Below are 21,911 nucleotides of genomic sequence, written 5' to 3' on the forward strand. Positions count from 1 at the left end.
GTGAACTGGGAGGAAGAAAAACTGGAAGAAATCACACTGACCCATAGAGTTTTCATACATTTTTCTCACATCATTGTCAGAGGCATGAGGCTAGCATAGGAAGACATTCCCAAATTAGACTCCCTCTAACTAGCATAGTTATTAACCACAAGCCAAGTCACAAGGAAAGACACAGAAGGACAAGCTGTACGAATACAAGCACACATTCCAGGCATTTCATCTGGAATGAGGAGCAAAACACCAAAATTTCACTGTAGCCCCCTAAAAACAAACCTACTTTGATGAGCCTGAGTTGTTACCCCTCAGGCTTGTCTGCATTTTTCCCAGTCATATCCAGCAAAAGGAATTGCTACAGCCCTTCAAGCATGCAGTCCTCCACTGGCCTATATCTGCATCTGTGTTACTAGTAATAGGGATAAGCAAAATATAGGCCATTTTCTTTCCTCTGAAACTTAAATCTACTTTTGGATGACAGCAGCAAGTGCACATTAAACACATAAGCACAGTAAAAGCCCTGAGACTTAAGAACAATGAACTCAAGGGAAGAATGGCATCCTGCACAAGCATGAAGCATAGTATGCAATTACAATGTCTACAAATATTTTATGTGGAAGATTTATTGGCAAATCTCCACAGAGCCTGTAATCCCTAGCACAATTTCCTGTTCTCTTACTCAAGGAAGATAACCTTTTGGCAATTGCTTTTTATAAGACGGCGGTAATTGCTCATGATAAAGAGCTTAATTAGAGGAAGATAAAGTATTTAATTTGAAGAAAATGACAGCAAAATACATTCTGTATAACTCTCAAATTTTTCAATACTCAATAAAATAAGTCTTAAATTTAGTACAAGAAAATATGTAACAGAACATAGAATAAAGATTGGAAAACACTTTCTAGCCAGCTGCAGATAGCTGAACAACAGCGTACACATATTTGACTTTCCCTTGGGTCATCTGTGAGTTTCTTGTTGGAAATGGGAGTAACTGTGATATACACAGACTCCTAATGAAATGTTGCAATGGAGTCCTTTGTTACCGTGTGATTGGGAAAACTCTGTTTTACTCAGCAATGAAACCCGAGGGGATTTTAATCAGACTCAAATACAGCACAACTTGCAGCGTGGCCAAAAGTAACCTAAGACATCTTGTCTCAGGCGAATGCCATCCTGAAAATTACCACTTTCTAGCCTTGTACAAAAGAACCCCCCCAAGCCCTACAACATGCAATAAATGGAGAGGCATAAAAATATAAGGACTATGAAGCGTGAAAGCAAGGATTGGCAACAACTGCTCCATGCCTGTAGGTGCTCTGAGTTGCCACAGCAACATGAGATAGGCTGGAGGAGGCAGGAAGCGGCAAGGAGGTATCTAGGATGGCATTGCTCCCACCCTCCCATCCCCCAGCTCGTACAGACCACTAAGTGCTGGCAGTTCCAAGATACCTAAACTGCAGATGAAAGACCACCAGGAAATATGCAGAGAGACCAAAAAGACCTATCCATCAAACACTCCATTCACTTTGCACTGGCTTGACCTTTGCAAATACCAGCTCTCCTGGATCGATTCCTAGACACTTCTACCCAGCAAAAGTGAGGCTTAAGGAACAGAGCACCAAACAGCACACTTTGGCCAGCAGTTAAAAGTGTGGATCTCAGCTCTGGGTCAGATTGAGCTTTTCCTACCAACTGGTTTGCAGAGAGGGGCTGCCAGAGGCACACTTGCACAGAGCACCTGGACGGGGAGAATTTGCAACACCATGACACTCCAAGCTCTCTCTCGACATGGAAGACCAAGATGGGTGCTCTGAACATAAACATCTACTGGGCAGCAAGCAAAGAGACAGAATACAAACAACTCACAGCATGCCATACTCTAGCCTGCCCCTTAATTACATGTAGACAGCACTAATGAAGCACTCAGGGCTCAGTGACCTTTCAGGTAGCAGCAACTGCTGCTCCAGGGTAGCAAAACAGAGCAAAGCTCTAGGGTAAAGAAACAGAGCAAAGCCCCAAGATTAAACAAAAACAAGTAAAGGAACCACATTGTTCATTTGGCTGTAGGAAGAATTTTAAGAAGAAAAACTCCCTGCCAAAGATGAAAGAAAAGCCAGGAGCAGCAAAAGATTAGCTCATCCCAGAGGAGGGATGACATGCGTAAAAACTCCCCACAGCTGATGACTACCTGCAGGGCTGGCAAAGAGTGAAACCAGCCTGACATGGGAAAGCACCAGACTTCAGAGAAATGAAGTCAAAATTATGCAGCCATGTTTCCCATTATTTAGATCCTGAACTGTCAAGGTGAGAAAGCCCAAGAAGAGACCTTATATACCTTGGGCACTTGGGCCAAGGGGGTTCATTACTTATTCATTACTTATTACATTCATTACTTATCAGCAAAGTAATTTATGCAGTAGTTTAAGTAATACTTACTTAAAAATAGAAATATCACCACTTTCACTATGCATCATTGACCTGGTGGACAGGAAAATTAATCTTACACTTACCTAGAACTAACAGAACATGCAGACAACAGTCCGCTTTCTGGGTCCCACTAAGAAGAGGTGCCTGCCCTGAAGCATTCATCACCCCATGTCTGAGAAGGAAGGGGTGCTGCTCCTCCAGCTCTGCCACTGCAAACCCAGCAGGAGCCAGAAACTTTCAGACAAGCAGCTGAGGAGAGAGGAACAAACATCCGGGTGCTGGTATGTGGCTTGTGTGCAGGGTCCACATCTGCCTCCACCCAAAGGGAATAAGCATTTCATGCAAGCATTTTCTCCAGATGTAAAACTAGTTTCAAAAGCCAAAGAGAACCTGGAAATATATTTATTTGCTTGGCCTGGCCTCAGAGCCTAATGCAAGACACTCATGGCAAACCTGAGCTCATGCCAGCAGCAGCTCAAACCCGGAGCTTTTTCCACTTTTCAACAGCAAACAGCTTGAGGGGTTTACATTCAACATCATAAGCATGCATAGATATGAAAAAAAAAATAAAAAAGAAGGAAACAAACCTTTAGGACATTTATTGAAGGTGGCAGAAGGAACTGGCATCTTATCCCTCCTCCTTCCATGGACTCACAGAAAAAATAAACTGACAATCTAAAGCAACATGCAAGCCTTGAGATGACATCCACTTCGAGCACACGCAGAAAGGACACTTTCAAAGGACCAAATCCAAGCCCTGCTGAATCCCAGGTGACTCCTGTAAGGTTGCTAACAGTTAATTTTGAACACCTGCAAACAACTTCAAGCTCCAGCAAGATTTCAATCTACAGCAAATGGAAGAAACCCTGCTCATCTCAGTATGAAGTTTATCAGCAAGGGTAGGCAGTATTACAACGGACAATATTGTGTATGTGCCCAGATAATTTTCATTCAGCTTCTTTCTTCAAACTAAATAAATGTTGTGTTCATTGGAAAGTATCCAGGAAACAGGTCATAGATAACCACTGTTACTAAAAACCACAAGAACAAGGTATTTCTGAAATACAGGATAAACATTTCAAGGCCTTGTTATAGCACCTATGCATACACATGTATGGATAAATGATTTGTTAATGGAATAATCAGAAGTGATAAATAACATCTGTGTAGCAATCAGCTGGCCCAAGCCCTTACTATTTCTCCCTTTTTCTTCCTGTCCAGTTGAGGATCTGTTCAGAGTAATAAATTGAGAGGGATCCCAGTTGGAAAAGCTCTCTCCTCTTCATAGTGCATCCTTAAGTGCTACCTTTGAATCACCCTTGCTAAAAATCTTTGCCAGCTCAGAGGTATAGCAGCCAGCACAGGACAGCAATATCCTCAGTCTGCATGTGGTACCCTGTACATCAGCTGGGTAACATATGGCCCAAACATAAAAAGCTGGTAGTGCAGAAATTACTTTCACCATCTCCTCCATAGCAGAAGAATTTGAAAGTTGGGCTTCTATGAATGTACCTCCACAGCCAGGAGCTTTGAAACAAAGCTACAGGAGGTTGCAAAAGCAATGTGTGGCTGACACCCTGGAGGAACAGGATGCCATCCAGAGGGATCTTGACAGGTGGATCCATGAAGACAAGTGCAAGGTCCTGAACCTGGGACAGGCCAATCCCAAGCACAAATACACGTTGAGTGGAGAATGGATTGAGAGCAACCCTGAGGAAAAAGATTTGGGGGTGTTGGTTGATGAGAAGCTCAACATGAGCCAACAATGTGTGCTTGTAGCCCAGAAAGCCAACCTTATCCTGGGCTGCATCACAAGCAGTGTGGCCAGCAGGTCACAGGGGTGGTTCTTGCCCTCTGCTCTGCTCTCATGAGACCACACCTGGAGTACTGTGTCCAGTTCTGGAGTCCTCAGCACAGGAAAGATACAGACCTGTTAGAGCAAGGTCTTTATGGTCCAGAGGTGGGCCATGAAGATGATCACTGGGCTGGAACACCTCTCCTATGAAGACAGGCTGAGAAAGAGTTATTCAACCCAGAGAAGAGAAGGCTACAGGGAGACCTTGTAACAGCCTTCCAGTACCTGAAGGGACCTGCAGGAAAGTTGGGAAGGGACTTTTTACAAGGGCATGCAGCAACAGGTCAGGGGGTAATGGCTTTACACTGGAAGAGGGTAGATTTAGGTTACACAGTAGGAAGAAATTCTTCACTATGAGAGTGGTGAGACACTGGCACAGGTCGCCCATGGAAGCTGTGGCTGCCCCCTCCCTGGAAGAGTTCAAGGCCAGGATGGATGGGGTCTTGAATAACCTGGTCTGGTGGGAGGTGTCCCTGCCCATGCAGGGGGGTTGGAACTACATGATCTTTAAGGTCTTTTCCAATCCTAATCATTCTGTGATTCTCTTAAGTTTCACAAGACCCTAGTTGCCTAACTGGAAACAGAAGCATATTTTTCTTAGCAACTGACATCTCATGAGACTCACTGCTTTCTGAAGCACAAAGCATGTGTGCTGAGAAACATGTGGTCTGTCATATAATCTCCATGTCTTTGATAACAATTTTAGAAAAAAACACAAACAATGGCACATCAGGTGTCTTTTTCCTGACTAAAATGTGATGTCTGATTTGTTTTCTTTTAACAACTGAAAATCATCATCTTTCCAAGCAACTGTGACAATTTTTTTCAGTGTCCTTGTATCTTAAGTCTATACAGAGGTACAGCAATAGCAGATAAGTCTAAGGAAGTATTAAATCCACTGCAATTCCCAAACCAAACCAGTTGACTTCACTTATACTTCCACTGAGCTTGGCTCTCCTCCTCAACAACATTAAACCAGCATTTGAAATTAATATTAGTTCCCACAATTTATACTGTGGTATTTGTCATAAGCACTACCAGATTTCTTTTTGAAATATAATCCTGCAAACTGAAAGTGGCTGGATGAAGTAATTTCCTTGCACACAGTCCAGTCTTAGATTAAAATGTAATGGCCATACTCCTTCAATTGTTCATATACTGTGTACTGAGACAATACCTATAGTAAAATGGCTCACAGTTATGGGAAAGGACAAATAAAATAAACATAAATTTAAACAATATTCTTACTGTATAATTGAAGATAGGCTGTTTAAGAGCCTTCACTGAAGAAATAGACCATGGTTTTAAACAGGGAAAAAAACAGAAAGATCTGCTCAAGAAGCATTTTTTCCTCATTTTAAGGTCGGCTTTTAAACATCTGCATCTGATAAGCAATTTATTTCCATGGAATGGGATACAAAACACTAATGATAGATCCAGTTGTTATTCTAATTCACTTCAGGGCTTTAAAATATCATCATATTTTGATACAATAATACATAGTCATGTTTGTTAGGAAGATCATTAGCAATATATTTCTATAGCTCTAAAGCAAGTGTTGAAGCTCTTCAAAGGAGCTAAATTTATAATTTTCTGGGCTGTTTATCTTTATATCAGCAAATAACATTTTTCAGTAGGCTACCATGCAACTTTACCACCATCCACACTTAATTTTATCATGTAGAGGACAGAACTCTTGAACTTGTTGATACACATATCAAACTTTTCACTTTGGCCACCATGATCTGTTGCCCTGTAACTTCCACTCTTCTGGAGCAGACAGCAAGCAGGCTGCAGTCCTGCAAGTCCTCCAGCTTACTCTGTGGGAGGCTAAGACTCCAGTACCTACACCACAGATACTCCCAGTATCACAGCAAAGAACCAAAACCTCTAGGAAGCAGATGAGTAGTGGGAACATGCACTGGCAAGAGCCAAGAAGTTGGGCTGCTGAAAGACCAGCGAGTGCTTTTTGCTCTTGCTCTTGTCCCCACTGTTGCCAGCATCCCCCAAACATCTGCATTTACAGCAGAGCCCTATCCGGCACCAGCACTGACTGCTGGGTTGAGAGTTAATCTTGGTCCTGGGTACACAGAAGTGAGAAAGGTGTTTACATCCAAGTGAGGCCTGCATGCACACATCTATGGGAACCAAAACACCGTGGCATGCCCGTACTGGACATCAGCTTGCTGAAAATACAAGTAAGACATGTTCAGCCATTTGTTCATCAAGTTAAGAGAGGAGGTGGTGAGCTATCTTCACTTTCCTTACATTAACTTAGCACTTTTGTAATGCAGCAAGTCAATACAGGACACAGAACATTACCATGTGCAAATGTGGCTCACACTGTTGAGTAATACCACTATTTTAAACCCTCTGCTGCTAAGCAACACTGACAGTATGGTTGGAACATTTTGGAAATACCAAATGCTTCAGTTCTTCCCCCCTACTCACATGTACAAAAGCTGTTCCTGCACCGTACATCCATCCAGAAGCTATTCAAAGATGGAGCTTCAGTTTTTATCGGCCTGGTTCTCCATAGCATTACAAGGACACCGGTGATATTTGTGCAAAAGCAGCCCCTTAAGAGATACACAAACCTGGCCCCTTTATTTGTATTTGGGAAACCTGAAGGCACCATTCTCAGAAAGGCTCAGCAGTCAGCAGCTCGTGTTGGACACTCACAGCTAACAACAAAACCAAAAAAAATGTTCATTCTTCTTAATTCAAGAACAACATGGGCCTGGATCACTTTGAAATATCACGCTTACAGCAACTGTCAAAAAAAAAGGGCAGTTTATATCCCTTATTATAAGACCCAGAAGAGTATTTTTGACCAGAACTACAACCCAAAGAGTAATGGCTAACTGCTAGCATGAAAAATTTCCAGTGCTTGCAGAGCAAACTGAGGACAGAAGAGGCAGAGCATCGTATTTGTCTTGTGAGGCAGCCAAGATACAGGAGGACTTTGGTGAAACTGCACTTGCTACACTGAGGAGCACTTATTTTAAATCCTTCTGTTTACCTACACTTAGTAGGAGAAGGTGTGAAAACCGAGCTTGGAGAGCTCTAGCCCAGGGGCTGCCAGCAGTGAATCCCTTTAAACTGGTCTCACTGTTTAAAAGACTTTCCCACTCTTTACGAAGCAACCCATGCAAAATGGCCTGGTGCCTGTTAGCTCTGCTTTTTCCTCTTGGATGAACTGTGTCAGAGGCTTCTCCATGCTTCTGCAGACAGAAGTGCACCTCTCAGATAGGTTGCCCAATTTTGAGCATACCTCAAACTTTTTGGAAGCTCTGATTCAGTTTATTAAAGAGTACTTTATTTTGCCACAGACATTAGCAAGGTTATGAATACTCATGTCTCTCCAACTATTAACTTTATAGCATCGTTCACTTCACCATATATTTACCCATCTATTAACCTACATGGATGATTTAATTGCTAACCATTTCTACTAACACCTTTTTAGACATTTGTGACTTCAACACTGAAGATGTAGGTGGTTGGAAAGACTTGTTTGTCTTCCTCCTCCCTCCTGCAATCTAAAATTAAAATAATGTGACCAGGACAGCATGCCTCACACATCCGATACTTCTTTGACAGATAGCACAGGTCTAGACCCAATCTCCACCTAATAAGTGAATCACTGAAGGATAGCAAGGCAAATCTTTTCTTAAGTAGGCACACTACAACCTTCTGGGGAGAAAGCCACATAAAATAGACACAGAACCCAAATCTGGGTATCATAAAGGTTCCATTATGTAAGTTGCATTGGAAAAAAATTATGTTTATTTCCCAGTTGACTGAGTTTTACTGGAACAGACCCTAATCTGAAAAGACAAGAATTGTATCACTGTATGATTATGCTGTAGCTGAAAAAGATCTTTCTACCTACAGAAAACACATTTAAGAGAACTTCTCCTTGGACTATTCTCTGCTTGTTCCAAAATAAGGTCCAGCAACCTACGCCCCATTACTAAAAGAGCCTGATAATCCTAATCCCATCACATGCATCTCCCTGACCTGCAACACAGCTACCTAATTGATCAGCCTGCAGCACTTAAAAGTCCTCTTCAGCTATGGAGAGGCAACTCTTTTCTCTCTTTTCATCATGACAAACTGCAAAACAAGAGACTACAGCATGACTAATGAATCCCTGAATTCCCATCTGCCAACACAAGTCAGTCAGTGTTTCACCTGCTCGCCCCCAACTACTTAGAGCTCTGAAGTGCCTGTTGGGCCCTGCACCTCATCTGCCTCAAAGTGGGAAGGCTGAGAAGCACAGCACATGCCCTGCAGCCCAAGTCTTCCAAGGAAGGGCACTGGGCACCTCTCACTGCCTTATGCTGTTAGACAAAGGGGGCATTTTTGATAGTTTTCTCTTCTTTTGTTCCAATGTCAAGTTTCGTTTGCTGTAAATCACAGCAAGACCAGAAAGAGGTAATTTTCATTGCCACATCTAGTATCAAGGATTACTTTCATGACAGCAGGAGTATGAGAAAGGAGCAGAGCACTATCTAGTATGTAATGTAATGATTTGATTGAAAATTTTCTGTCCCCATTAGAAGTCTCTTCTTTACACTGGAACCCTCAATTGAAAAATAAAAGAAGTATTCTTTCTGGAACATTTCCTGCTGAATTTAAGACTGGATGGAAAATTGAGCACTTAATTTAGATATGCTCAAAACAATGTATCTTTAATGTCCATAGTATTGAAAGAGGGAGACAGAGCATAAGTCAGGGAGCTCATTCACTGCAAATTAAACACTGCTGCAACTTTGCTGACAGATAGAACCCAGAGTACAGGTATGCAGAAAACGGCCTGGATAAAAATCAACTAAAGGCAGCATGGACGGAATCCACAGCCATTTTAATGCAAGTTTGCTCCATGTGGTGAAATGCAGAAGTGCAGCTGACCTGAGGGTATTCTTGTCCTGCTGAGAAGCCACCATATGCTGTAAACTGTTACGATCAGCAAAAGTATTGCTGCATGAGCACCTGCATGGCTCAAGCAGGCAAAAAGCTCCTGCTGTGCTAGGCATGTCAGAAATTAAGAGAGCAAATTGTTGTAATCCTAGGCTGACTTCTCAGCTACATGGACAAGTTGCAGGAACAGAACAAAAGAAACAGATGGGAGGGAATATCCCTCAACTAAAAGGATAAAACAGTAGTGGAATCACGGCATGTTTTATCAAAACCTGGGACTTCAATCGGATGTCTGAGATCACAGCCTGCCTGATAATACCAAGGTAGGTGCACCCCAGGAAGGGATGAGATGGCTGAGCATCACTTGTCCAAGCAGCAAGCTCTTTCCCCTGTGCACAGGATATTGCAATTAGGAAAGTAGTTGGTTTTGTCTCCTCACCACTTCTTGTTTACAAAGATGTAAAGGTCAAATGTGATTTAAATAATTAGCGACTTCTCAGTGTGACCACCATACATTGTTACCAAGTCTGACTTTCACCTGCTGTGAGCTAACCTGCTGCTCCATGGTTATCAAGTAGATTCCCAAAAGCACAAAAACTGATTAAAGCATTTTTCCTCTCTTATGCAGGTGAACAAGGTATCCTGACACCAGCTTGGTCTGGATATTAACTGGTGCTCAAACAGCTCTGTTGAATTTCATCATGCATTTTTCAGCACATACTTTCTGGTTCTTTGTATTGCCACTATCTGAATGAGAGCTTGTCCCCTCATCCCTTCTTGTTCACAAGGATGTAAAGGTCAAATGTGATTTAAATAAGTAGCAACTTCTCAGTGTTATCACAGAAGTCAGTGGGAACATAGTAGTCATGCTGTAATGAAGACTCAAAGGACTGGGGGAAAGACAAAGGCAGTCATTCATTTTTTAAAATGATGTGTTGCAGTAAGACTTTTGGCCAGTGTTTTCCTTAAAAGAATTCAGCAAATACCATCAAACGCCCCACCCCCTGCTTCTTTGTCTTGATCTTCTGAACAGGATAAACAACAAATGTTAAGTAGCATCACCCATTCCTTACTTCTCAACAAACTTCTAAGAGCATCTGGTTAAAGAGAATGATTCCTGGTCTCCCAATTTCTGATGCATCATAACCAAAGCTGTCACAGAAAAAGAAAATATTCTTCCTATGAAACTAGGAACAATTTGTTTCCATGGCAGCAGCCATGATATGTGATGAGCAGCTCTGGCACATAACTTGAGAATTATCAGGAGCACAACATGCATCAGATGATTTACATACAACATAAATGGTGCAGGAGGTGAGGAGACCAAGCAGTGGCTTCTGAAGTATGAGAATCAGAGAGCCAATGAGCAGATCTAGACTTCTGTTTTTTTCCCTTTCATCCCTGTGCAGAGTCAGGAGAAAACTGCCAAAGCAGATGGATAAACAGCACTGCAGGAGATAACAATGGCATCTCTGAATCATAATGCTGCAATGCCAGAATAGGCTTGCAACAGCCAACATCTGCACCAGAACAGCAGTAATTTCAACAGCTTTTAAAGGGAGGTATAAACTTTGTTTATATAAGCTCTGCAACACGCTGTCAACTGTTACCTGAAACAGTCTGACAGATGCTGTACTATCCTGTTTGTGAAAGCTTCACATATGCTCAAAACTCCTTTGCATCAGTGGAACGGGTATTATCCACCCTCAGTTTTGAGAGGACCAATAGAGAAGATCAAGGCAACACAAACCCATGAGACCAACCCAAGCCAGGCTCCCGATTTTCCATCCTGAGCACAGGATTTCACTCCTCCTCTCCACATGCTTGTCCACAAATAGCATAAATTATTAAAGGAACCCACCTTAATATTGCTGTGTCTTAGCTCTTACAGCACTAAACTAGAATTATGGCTCCAAAAGTAACTGAATTAGACACGTTGATTGTCAAACAGCTGCAACAGTTTCTAAAACGAGGCTTTTGCGAAAAAAATTAAAAAAGAAAAAAAATCCATAACTTTTAAAGTACAAAAAGTTGCACATCTGCTAAGTCTCTACACTGTGACAGAAGGTTAACCTCCCTGTAAAGCTTTTCTATATGGCTTCACTTAATTCTGTTTATTATAAACACTGAAGATTGCTAGCAGGAGTATTTTGAGAGCAATATTGTTGTCACCACTGTGACACTGCAACCTTGAAGGCATCTTGAAGAATGAGTAGCATCACAGCTACACCAGGGCTAATCCACTTAAGAAAATCAAGATGAAATTCCTCACTTGACACTTCTGAGAGCAAGGTGACAAAGTTTTAACAAACCTATCACTGAAGGTACTCTGTACAAAACCAGAAAGTTTTAATGGGGATTATATCCAATCTCCAGTATGGATTATATCCATATACCTTTTGATGCAAATACTTAACAGAAAAAAATAGGTGTAACAGCTGGGTAAAGAAAATTAATTTCTTGTATGTGGAACAACAACAGAATCTGTTGTGCCCTTCAGGTTCCTCAACCCCACCTTACTCAACAAGAAACCTCCCCTGAACTAATGATAAGTGTGCAAGAGGCAAGTTTTGAAAGAAGCTGGATCCGACACCTTCCTGTTTGGGGAATTATCTTTTGCAGCCATCAGCTAGACTTGAAATAATAGCATGGGAAGATAAGCACTATGAGAGTGCATCCATCCCCCAGGAAATAAACATGTCCATATGTATATACACAGAAAAAATATCTATAGCATGATGTTTGTGGGAACATGGGAACAGGAATTCAGTGTTGCTTAAAAATGTCAGTAACGATGCCCAGCTGTGTGAGAGCAATAGCCATCTATCTAGCCCAGTGCTCTGACTCAGAGAATGACAAAAACAGATGCTATTTAGAAAGACCATATGAGCCTGGCCATCTTTTGCAGCTCTTTCCCTTTATACTCCCTGAGGATTTGAAATTGCTGTATTAAAGCTAGTGGGTACTTGGAACTTACCAGTGAAATTTTCTCTAAAATCCTGAAGCCTTTCCTACCCATAAATTACAGCTTTCCAAATTTAACCAGCACTGTGCTAGATGCTCCAGTTTGATCAACAGCAGTGCAGAGATTTCAGTGACACAAAAAAACCCTCAAAACAAGATATTGGCAGGTATCTGCAAATAATTAATGTCTAAAATAATTTTTCCTTTTATTATCTGTATATTTCAAAGAGAAAAAAAGCCCTCCTTTAAGTTCATTGAATTCCTGTTTTCTCATTTAGGAGCACTTAAAGTTGAATTCTGTTAAATTAAATTCTGTTAAAAGGTAATGTGCACTGAAGATCCTGGCAGAAGACCACAGGTACCATCTTTATTTCCTTCCTAAATGGGGTCAAAGCCCTTTCCAGGAAACAGTAATTCTACATTTCATTGCCCTGTTTTAACCCACAATTTTTGTAATTGCTCCTCCTGAGTTCATACTCTTCGAGCACCTTTCATTGGTTGTAACAGCACTACAAGGGACCAAGAGGCTGCTGCCACTGTATTACACAAAGCAACCTCAGTTTACCATAGCTCTGAAGCATTTGCTGCCATCACACTCAGCCTCAGTCAGGAGCCAGTTATAAACTCCAGAATGTACACATTCATGTATAGGAAGACTGTTAGTTTTTGTGCAAAAACAGCCACACATTGAAACTAAATTCCCACCCTGGCAGTCCATGGAGGTTACCCACATGGCAATCAAGCTGTTACTCCTGTTCTACTTTCGTTTACTGTCTAGACAACAAATATTTCTGCCTTCCTGGGCTCAAGAGACACCAACATTATTCAATGTTAGAGCAATATATTCTAGTTAGAGCAGCCACTGTTGTGGCTGAAAGCAACAAGGTGCCACCCCTGGAGTATACAAACTGTAGGAAAGTTTGGGGTGAGAATAACAGCTCGGGGAAAAAACAAGTACATAAAGTGTACAGTTAGCCTTTGAACCCCAGAGAAAAATCTCACTTGAGACTGGGTCCTAGTTCAGGGCTGTGTCAGTATATTGGTGCCTTTTTTAAAGCTTGATATGGAAGCACTGCAGTGTCACTCCAGTGCCACGATAAGCTAGTGACGTGTGACATTGGCTTCACAGAAACCTTTTTCTGGTGGCAAGCATGAGCTGAGTTTTAATACACCTGGCAAGCCCATGCAGGCAGGGTCTCAAACATTTTAATCTCAAACACTTAAAAACACACTGCCTGCATCAGCCTGATGTAGCACATTTGCTCCAGGTCAAGGGTAGACCCACACACACTGCCTGCAGCATTCCTGAAGAGACTGAGGCAAAAAGCTAAGCAGAGAAAAAGTCAGAAGGAGCTGAAGGATGACTTGAACTTGTCAGGAAAAGCTCCCTGGTTGCTGCTAGGCAAATGATGCCCTTGTGGCTGAAACAGGTTGGATTAAATTAAAGCACATCAGGCAAGAGGCCAGTCCCTTCAGGCTGTCTCAAAGCCAGCACTGCCAGAGCATACCTTTCATCTCCAAAGGGCTCTTGTGTGAGCTCCCTCCTGACACCCATCACCGTTACCTAGAGAAAGCCTCCTCAGCTCTGAGGCTAAAGTTAGCTGGTAACATAGAAACGCGTTCTCACTACCCACATCTCCAGATGTCAGGTTAATTTCAGCATATTTGACAGTATTCGAAAGCTGCGAGCTGCCAGGAAAACAAGTGCACTAATTTGTGCCTATGAGAACTTGAACTGGCAAAAGCAGAAGTGACACGTAAGTGATAAACAGGTTAGATAGTGAAAATAATTATGCATTTAGTCTTGGCTGTAATTTATCGATATAGGGCTTTTAGCAAGCAAAAAAGTATTTGCACAGAGACCTAGAAAATGAAGCACAGCCAAAAAGATCAGCTGCTAGAAGCAACACTGCCATCTCATGATTTTATTTCAACTCTCATGATATTCAGTGCTTTAGTCAGGGCTTCAGCTTCTTAGCTGTTAAAGATCAGCTGTTTAAAAACCCAAACAAACCAACAAGCCAAACAAATTTTCTAGCCTCCATGTTTTCAGAGAAAGAGCCTGAGAGCATAACCTTTAACAATTCACAGACAGGTAAAACTGATGAACCCAATCCACACAACACAAAACCAATCCGTGTGCTTTTGGGTCAAAACTTCCTGGCAGCCTGACCTGCATCAGTCTGCCATCCTCATCAGCTAAGCAAGTGTAGCTGGAAACCCAGCTGAGTTCATGGAGTGATCTGAGAAGGCCTAACTTTCTGCTCTACCACCTCCAGAGCTCAACTTTGGCCATTTGAGGGGAAAAGAAACACTCCAAAAGCCCATACCCCTTCCTGGTACTACAACTTCTAGAAGAGCGAAAACTCAACATGCCTGGTGGACAAACCACCCACAGATCCTCTCTCCCCCAGTTACAAGGTATGGCAAAAGGGCTTAACAAACAGGCTGTGGTTTGCTGCTCACAAGCACATGAGGGGTGACTGAAACCTGAAGCAGGAAGGCTTCTTGACTGCTGGATGTCTTAAAAGTAGCTCTAACTATCTGTGCTTGAATTATTGAATTATTATTAAACTGAAGAATTATTATTATTACTATTATGATTATTATGATTATTATTATGTGGGCTTGAATTAATTTGAAAGAGCAGGAAGAGGTTAAACCAGACTACAGATACTCCTGAACTGAAGCAAGTAAGCCTCAACAAGGAGCCCACAAGGCACAGCACCCCATGGCCCCCCAAAACCCCAGCTTCCTGACCCCAATAAGCCCACAGTTACAACCCAAATCCAGATCCAAAGCCAGGAGAAGCTGTGCTGTGCTTTGAGGCTCAGGACATGTTTCTCTCAGGCCACATCTGCTCAAGGAGGCAACAAAACCATAATGGCTCAGCAGAGAAATTCATGCAGCTTTTGAGGTGGAACTTTTGGTGGTAGGTCTTGTTTTGAAGGGCTCCCCAAAACAGCAGATGCCCTAGAAAGGCTTTTTTCCATATTTTTCTTTTCCCCTCTGGCCTTCACTTAGAAAGAAGGTATTTCTTTGACTGTTAGGTTTCTAGAAGAAGGAGCAGGTTTGGAACAGCAGAGCTCATGATTTCTTTCCTTTGCAGAGGAACACCAGTAGAGGCCACCAGAAACCCAACTGAGCAGACTTCCAGTTGCAGAGGCATGTGCCTGGGTTCAGCCCCACTGAGGGGAAAAGGGACTGGAGATGGGATCAGGGCTTCAGCTATACCTCAACCAGCGTTTGAACAAGACATCAAAGTGAGCTTCATCACTGGCAGCCATCAGAAGCTCATCAGAAGGCTGATAAAACTGTATTATTCACAGTTTTTATTCCCCTCTTCTTCAGTTTGAAGCTCATCATTACACGCAGAAAAGCACAAGTGAAAAAATGGCAAATAATACAACAGTATTTCCTGGGCATCATGGCAAATACTGTGGCATTCAGCAAGCCTCATCTGCTGATACAAAATCCCTCTTCTGCTAGGAGAAAAACTAATTCAGTACAGCTAATTTTCCTCCCAAGTTCATTCCATCACCTTAAATTTCTGTAGATACATAAGGCCCCTCCATTATACCCACTCCCTTCTTACGAACTGCTACCAGCAAAACAAAGTATATAAAAAACATCCAGTGGGCCACAGCTGTACCACCAAACAAAGTTGCTTCAATGCAACAGTTACAAACTGCCACTGGAATAATGAATTCAGTGTGACCAGTTCAGCTCAAGCTAAGACTTGTTTCAGAGTTTATATACACCAAGGTAAACTCCAGTCTGAAATCAAAGCTCATTTCTGTAGGTGAGGAGTTGTGGAAGGGAGATACAGACAATGAAGGTATTTTTGCCTGATGCTCCGGAAGGAACTGGAGTTCCTTAACTGAAGTTAAGAGCATGGGGTAACTTTAAAAAAAAAAAAAAAAAAAAAAAAAAAAAAGAGTAAACTAACTGGCTGCAAACAGGCTGACCTGGTCCTTGCTATTACTGAAATATTTAAGATGTAATGCAATTATAAGTACTGTGACCATTTTCCAACTTTTCCTTTTTTACCTATGTGCTCTTCCCATGTTGTGGCTTGAGAGAGGGTCAGAGGATGAGAGGGCACGCCTGTAAGTTTACACAAACTATTTTTTTTAGCACTACACCTTAATATTAGTCCTTTTTTCTTACTTCCTTTGCATAACATTACTCACACATTCCTTTCCTAGTAGTGGTATTTTTTATTTCTACTACATTATTGACTATAGGTCCCAAATACGATATAGCCAGGTGCTGATTATTGCAGGTATGGTCACCACTTACAAGACGTGTCTCAGCTGTAGGTGCCAAGGCAAGTAGAATTGCCAGTTCAGAGGCTTCCCTGGGAGTCCCACTTTTTATGTGGGACAGACCTCCCCTCAGCATCCACCAGCCCACAGTGGCATCAGTGTGAAGGAGACCATTTCCTCCCACAGCCAGAAGTTTTAGCACCTGGCAACTCCTGTGCTAGCACAGCCCCAAGACTGGTCATACACAACACCTTTAAGTCTCTTGCTACTGTGGACCAGTACACAGAAACTCTTAAAATTGTGTACTAAACTTCTGCCAGAAAGCATCAACCTCTTATAAAACGTTTGCAAGGTTGGGTTTTGTTTGTTTTGTTTTTTAAAGGTGTGTGTAAAAAAGAGAAGTAAAAACACAACAGTATAAACCTGTTTAAATATCAGCCATGCAGCTACACAAAATCAGTGGCAGATTCTGAAGAGATACTGCATGCAAAGCATTCTCCATTGAATTCACATATATGAGCGCATCAGGCTTAAAGGAACCTTAAGAATATCTTAAGCTCTTGCTTAATCCAAAAGCTTTCATTAAAAAGTGATTTTTCTTTCCTAAACAGGAAGGCTTTCAGGCAATGCAATCTAGAAATTCTCTTAGCAGAGTGTACAGTTCACCTCATTAATATACTTTTAAAAGAAACCATAAAAGCCACAAACTCTCAAACCTGGCTCTCCAGCACTGCTTTTGGATCTTAGATGGGGGCATTTACCAGAACCAGCAGGCCCTTTTAAAACAAAACAGTTGAAAGACTTCTCTTTGAACTCCATAAAAATTAGACCAGGAGCTTTCAAGTGAGGCCACATTAAAATCTCCTACTCTGGCTCAAGCAGGGGGGTGTTTCATCATGGATTCTGTGGAGACTGGCTCAGGCACCAAGGATGGGTATACATCAGAGTCACAAAACCCATCCACCACATAGCAAGCCCACCTCTCCAGTTCACCCACAGGCAGTGATTGGACCTGACAGGCAAGAATAACCCAGTAAGTGCAGCTAACTCCTCCTGGCAGCTATTTCTGAGTCACTGCTATCTGCTGTCTTGTTAGGTGTTACTGAGCATTAGGGGTTATTAATTGAGCATTACCAGCTAAAGCCACATGAATCGAGGTTAGAGTGATAAACAGGAAGAAAGCATACAGATGCTTGCTCCCAACTGCTTATGCTACGTATTTGCTATTGAACACACCCATAGGTTTAAATATCTTAATTTTTTTAGGCTCAAGATAGACCTCCTTTTGTCATTCGATCAGTAGTCTATAAAGAAAAGAAGGAAGCGTGACAAAAGATTTTGAACATCAGAAAGGTTTCTGCAAAGAGGATGAGAGCGTATCATCCTCCCTATTCACCAGGGACAGACAGTACAGTTGGCTTAAAATGACAATAAAAAGACATTTAGACTGGTTATTAGGAAACTGTGGGGAGGCAGTGGCTGAGGGAAGAGGAACAACAGAAAGATCAAAGACAAACCCCCAGCTCAGGTGTAAAGACCAGAACAGGTCACCCAGACATGCCCAGAGCATCAGTCCCTGGGGACCTCTCAGAACAGGCAAAACAAGAGTGTGCTGGGACTTGCACAGAGACTTTGAAGAGTTGGGGGAGAACCAAGGGGATGACAGGTATCAGTGTGCTCTCCTAGAGTGTCATGATTACCAGATTTAAAGCAACTTCTTTTTGTCTCAGGAGTGCTTTCACCAACAGTCCCGTATCTATTAGCTGACTGGAGAGTACAATTTAGAGGAAATGCACTCACCAGAGGCAAACAGCAATTTAAGCTTTTAAAAAGGTGTGAAGGGAGGAGAAGCTCTTACCTTCAGCAATTCACCACTGCCCATGACTCATGACTTTGAACTATCCCCTTGACAACACATCCTGCATTTCAAAGCAATGCAAAGGCCCATCCAGGGAATTTGGCAGGTTTTTGGGAACAGGAACATGGCAATTTCCTTTTAATCCAAGGAGTGAGAGGGAATAAAATTTATTTTACCAATTCCAGTTACCCATTTTTTACTGGATAGTAAGTGACAGAAAAGACTAGTTTCTTTGGTATTTTTTTTTGTTCAGTCATAAAGATCACTATTTTGAAAGCATAAGAATTATTTCTCCAGGTCAGTAAGAGAGACTCTAATCAGGGTCTGGTTTTTTTATTGGTTCAAGGACAGCATAACTCAGCTCTTTTCTTCTTTCTTCATACTCACATATATTAATCTTTCAATATGAAATTTTGCAGAAGTTGCTGTTCTTTGTTCAAAGATGTAGTTAAATAAATTGTACTGAAATGCTCTGGATAATGCATAGCAGCTTCTATGCATTTCTGCACACACAGCTTTTTGACATGTGTGTCCTTAAAGCTGTCATAGAAAGAAACAGAAATTAAAAAAACAAAACAAAACAAAACCCCACACAACAAACAGGAATTTCTGAAACATCTTTTACAGTTCATTAGTGACCAGATCTTTTCAATGTCTCCTAGGACTCATGCAATTCTTTCCATACATTGGTATTGGCTGCACTCCACAAACATAACTATTCAACATATGTACTTGCTCTGGGGTTTTTTTTTGCATCAGCTTTTTAGAAGCAATTCTTCCATTCAGGAAAGGTTTGGCTATAAACTTGCAATACAATAACTTTAACCATGAAACAATATGTTTCAATGACATCTTGCCTGAAAATCAACAGGTATATTTTGAATTCACTTTTTACAAGAAATTAAACCCCGTTATTCAAGGGTTCAAAACATTCAATGGTTCTGTTCAGTGTCAGAAAAGTCAAATCAGTGTCTAAGGAAACACTTTGAAAATCCAAAACCATAGAGTAGCCATTTCAACCATCTTAGGTATGCCTACAGAATAGGTTACATTGCAGATGAGCACTTCTACATGGAAGCAGTTGCAGTGTAGGCAATTTCGTGATGCACAGGAGAGGGCAGAGTACCAAGATGTCTCCACAGCTCCCTGGTTTCTCCCATTACTGGCTAGCTAATGTGCTTCATGAGAGTGGCACTGAGAAATAAGGCTCCAACAACTGTGATATAAGGGAGCACAAGTATATAAGCACAAGGATATAAGTCCTGTTATCTTTGTTACACCAGTAATTATGTTCGCACACATCCTCCCCCTGAAAAATGCCTGACTAATCAAATCACATTCAAGTGCAATTCTATAGGAAACAATCTGATTTTGCTTTCCCAGAATCAATTTCTGGCTCTCCCAGACAGTGAAAGTCCCTTTTCCTACTTCAGAATCGTTTTCTTTCAAAAGTATTGAAACAGATTACAAAAACATCCCTCAAATGGGGGGCAATTTGCTGGCACTTGTCTGCAAAAGCTCATTTTTCATTCTTCTCAGTTACTACAACTGCCAAAAGGTATGCAAGTTAAATTTCTATTTCAGTGTATTGCTTTAATCACATGGTCCCTATTGTCAGCTTATGTCATGATTACACACTAAGCAAGCAAATGCAAAGACAACAGAAGAGTTGTGGGATGTCAGACTCTGGGCAGGTGGTGGAAAAAGGGGAGGAAACATACCAGGATACAGAGTATTCCCATAAATCATTTTCACAAAGCAGTCACAAAGAAAGCATTTATCTGAAACTGAGTAATTTAGTGTTGTACTAGTCTGCTGTCCAGCTGCAAATTAAACTCTAGCACCAAAAGGAATGTACTAAACCTGTTCCAAAATGACCAGATGTGTGCACTCAAACACCATTCACACCACTCTGCTGAACAGCTGGGGCCAAGTTTTGACAAGGGCAACACTGCGGCTTAGTACTGATGGACAGTATCATCTGAGTTATAGCTCAGTTACATGCTCCAGTCAAAAACAACCAAAAAAAGAAAATATCCAAACAAAAAAGTAGAACACATTCAATAGCCAAAGAACAGTAATGCTAAATTGAACAGGGGAAATTAGCACTTTCCTCTCACTAAAACACACAGGGACTGAGCATCTAGGGAGCATCTATACTACAAAACTCTAAAAAAATTACTATTTAGAAGAAATTCCAAGTGCACTTCTTACATTACCCTCTCAGTTATCCTCCATTACCATACCTTTACCTATACTGTGGTGCAGTCTCAGAGCACACAAACTGGCTTTCTTTTTAATGAAAGTAAACCGAAACATGTGCTCACTTAATGGACCCCCAACTGTGTAAATGCACTCAGTTTTCAGGCTCAGACCAGAGCTAACTTGACACAACCCTCCACCAACATGTTTTGCAAGGACACTGCATCCTTATCAACAGCTGTTTCACCCTACAGATGCAACTCTAATGAGCCACACTACTTGCTCTCCTAGGACACAGTCCCCTCAGGCTGTCTCTACCAGTTGTGCACAGCCTTCACTTCATGAAGACCTGGACCTGGTGCAAGAGAGCCACAACTCTCATCAAGCTCAGCAAGAGATGAGGGTTTCACCTACTGGGCTGCAGCAAGCTATGGTACATGTCTGTTCGACTAAAAATACTGAAATATTTCCTTCAATATTGTGCCTGAATAAGCACTTGAGAAACTGTGCCACGGCCTATTCAACACCACCATCACTTTGTTGCTTCACTTCTCCCTGAAGTCTGCTCTGTCAAACTTAAGACAATTTAAGCAGACAACTACAGAAACGACTACAAAACAAAAGACAAATCAAATAGGTGAAAGTCAAGGCAAAATTAGTCACAGTAACTTCACTCCCTTGTGGATTACCTTCTACCTTCTGACTTTTCATACTTCCTTTGCACAAACGCTACTCTGAACTTCACCCTGAACCATGACTGGGGAGGTTGTGTGGTGGTGAGGAGGAACACTCCACAAAAGTAAACTCAAAACTTAATTTAAAGACATAATTGAGTTTTCTGCAGATCTGCTACTGAGCTTTGAAAACCTATGCTGAGGCTTACATCAATACATCACCTACATGATTACCCTGTACACCATATACCCTAAGTAGTTTACCCTTTCCATCAGGTTTCAAAGACAGCCGAATCAGATTAGCAGCAGTCACTAGCTAAGCACCCAGAATTAAACGCTACTCAAATGCATTTTTTCTTTAAATCCTTATTTTCCTTCTCTCATTTCAACTAATAAGGCCATGCCTGCCCTTGCCCTGGAGCACACAGCCCACCTGTGCAGCAGGACGGAGCTCAACCATGATCTCCCCTTGCTCTGTCATCTCCATGGGAGGGATCCCCACCTCTCTGGCTTTTATCAAAACTAGGGTGGGTTGTGGGCAGCATGTGGGAGACCACAGGTGGGTTTAAAACACAGCATACAGATAGTCAGGAGTGATCAGATATAACTAGTTCTACTTACTAGTTACACGTGTTGCTTTCTAAAGCAGGTTTGGTACACAGTATCACTTAACCTTCTGATAGCCAACTAATAAATACTGAAGTCATCATCATTTCGTTCAATGATGTGGTCTTCCTTCAAAC

General features: G+C 41.7%; 1 protein-coding gene across 6 annotated transcripts in view; it reads right to left on the reverse strand.

The window, feature by feature from the left end:
* The window catches only part of GPM6B (glycoprotein M6B), a 106,789-nt gene that overhangs the window by 60,756 nt on the left and 24,122 nt on the right, over positions 1-21,911 (reverse strand). Inside the window, exon 1 of one of the 6 annotated variants that reach the window (XM_071748248.1) lies at positions 2,505-2,618. The exons of the other annotated variants lie outside the window; for them this stretch is intronic. Within the exon in view, the coding sequence (XP_071604349.1) occupies positions 2,505-2,583 (79 nt within the window). The 5' untranslated portion in view covers positions 2,584-2,618. Of the gene's footprint in view, positions 1-2,504; positions 2,619-21,911 lie in introns of those variants that run through there. 6 annotated transcript variants of the gene reach the window in all.

Source organism: Heliangelus exortis, chromosome 1, assembly GCF_036169615.1.
Source record: "Heliangelus exortis chromosome 1, bHelExo1.hap1, whole genome shotgun sequence".
In the NCBI taxonomy this organism is placed as follows: Eukaryota; Metazoa; Chordata; class Aves; order Apodiformes; family Trochilidae; genus Heliangelus; species Heliangelus exortis.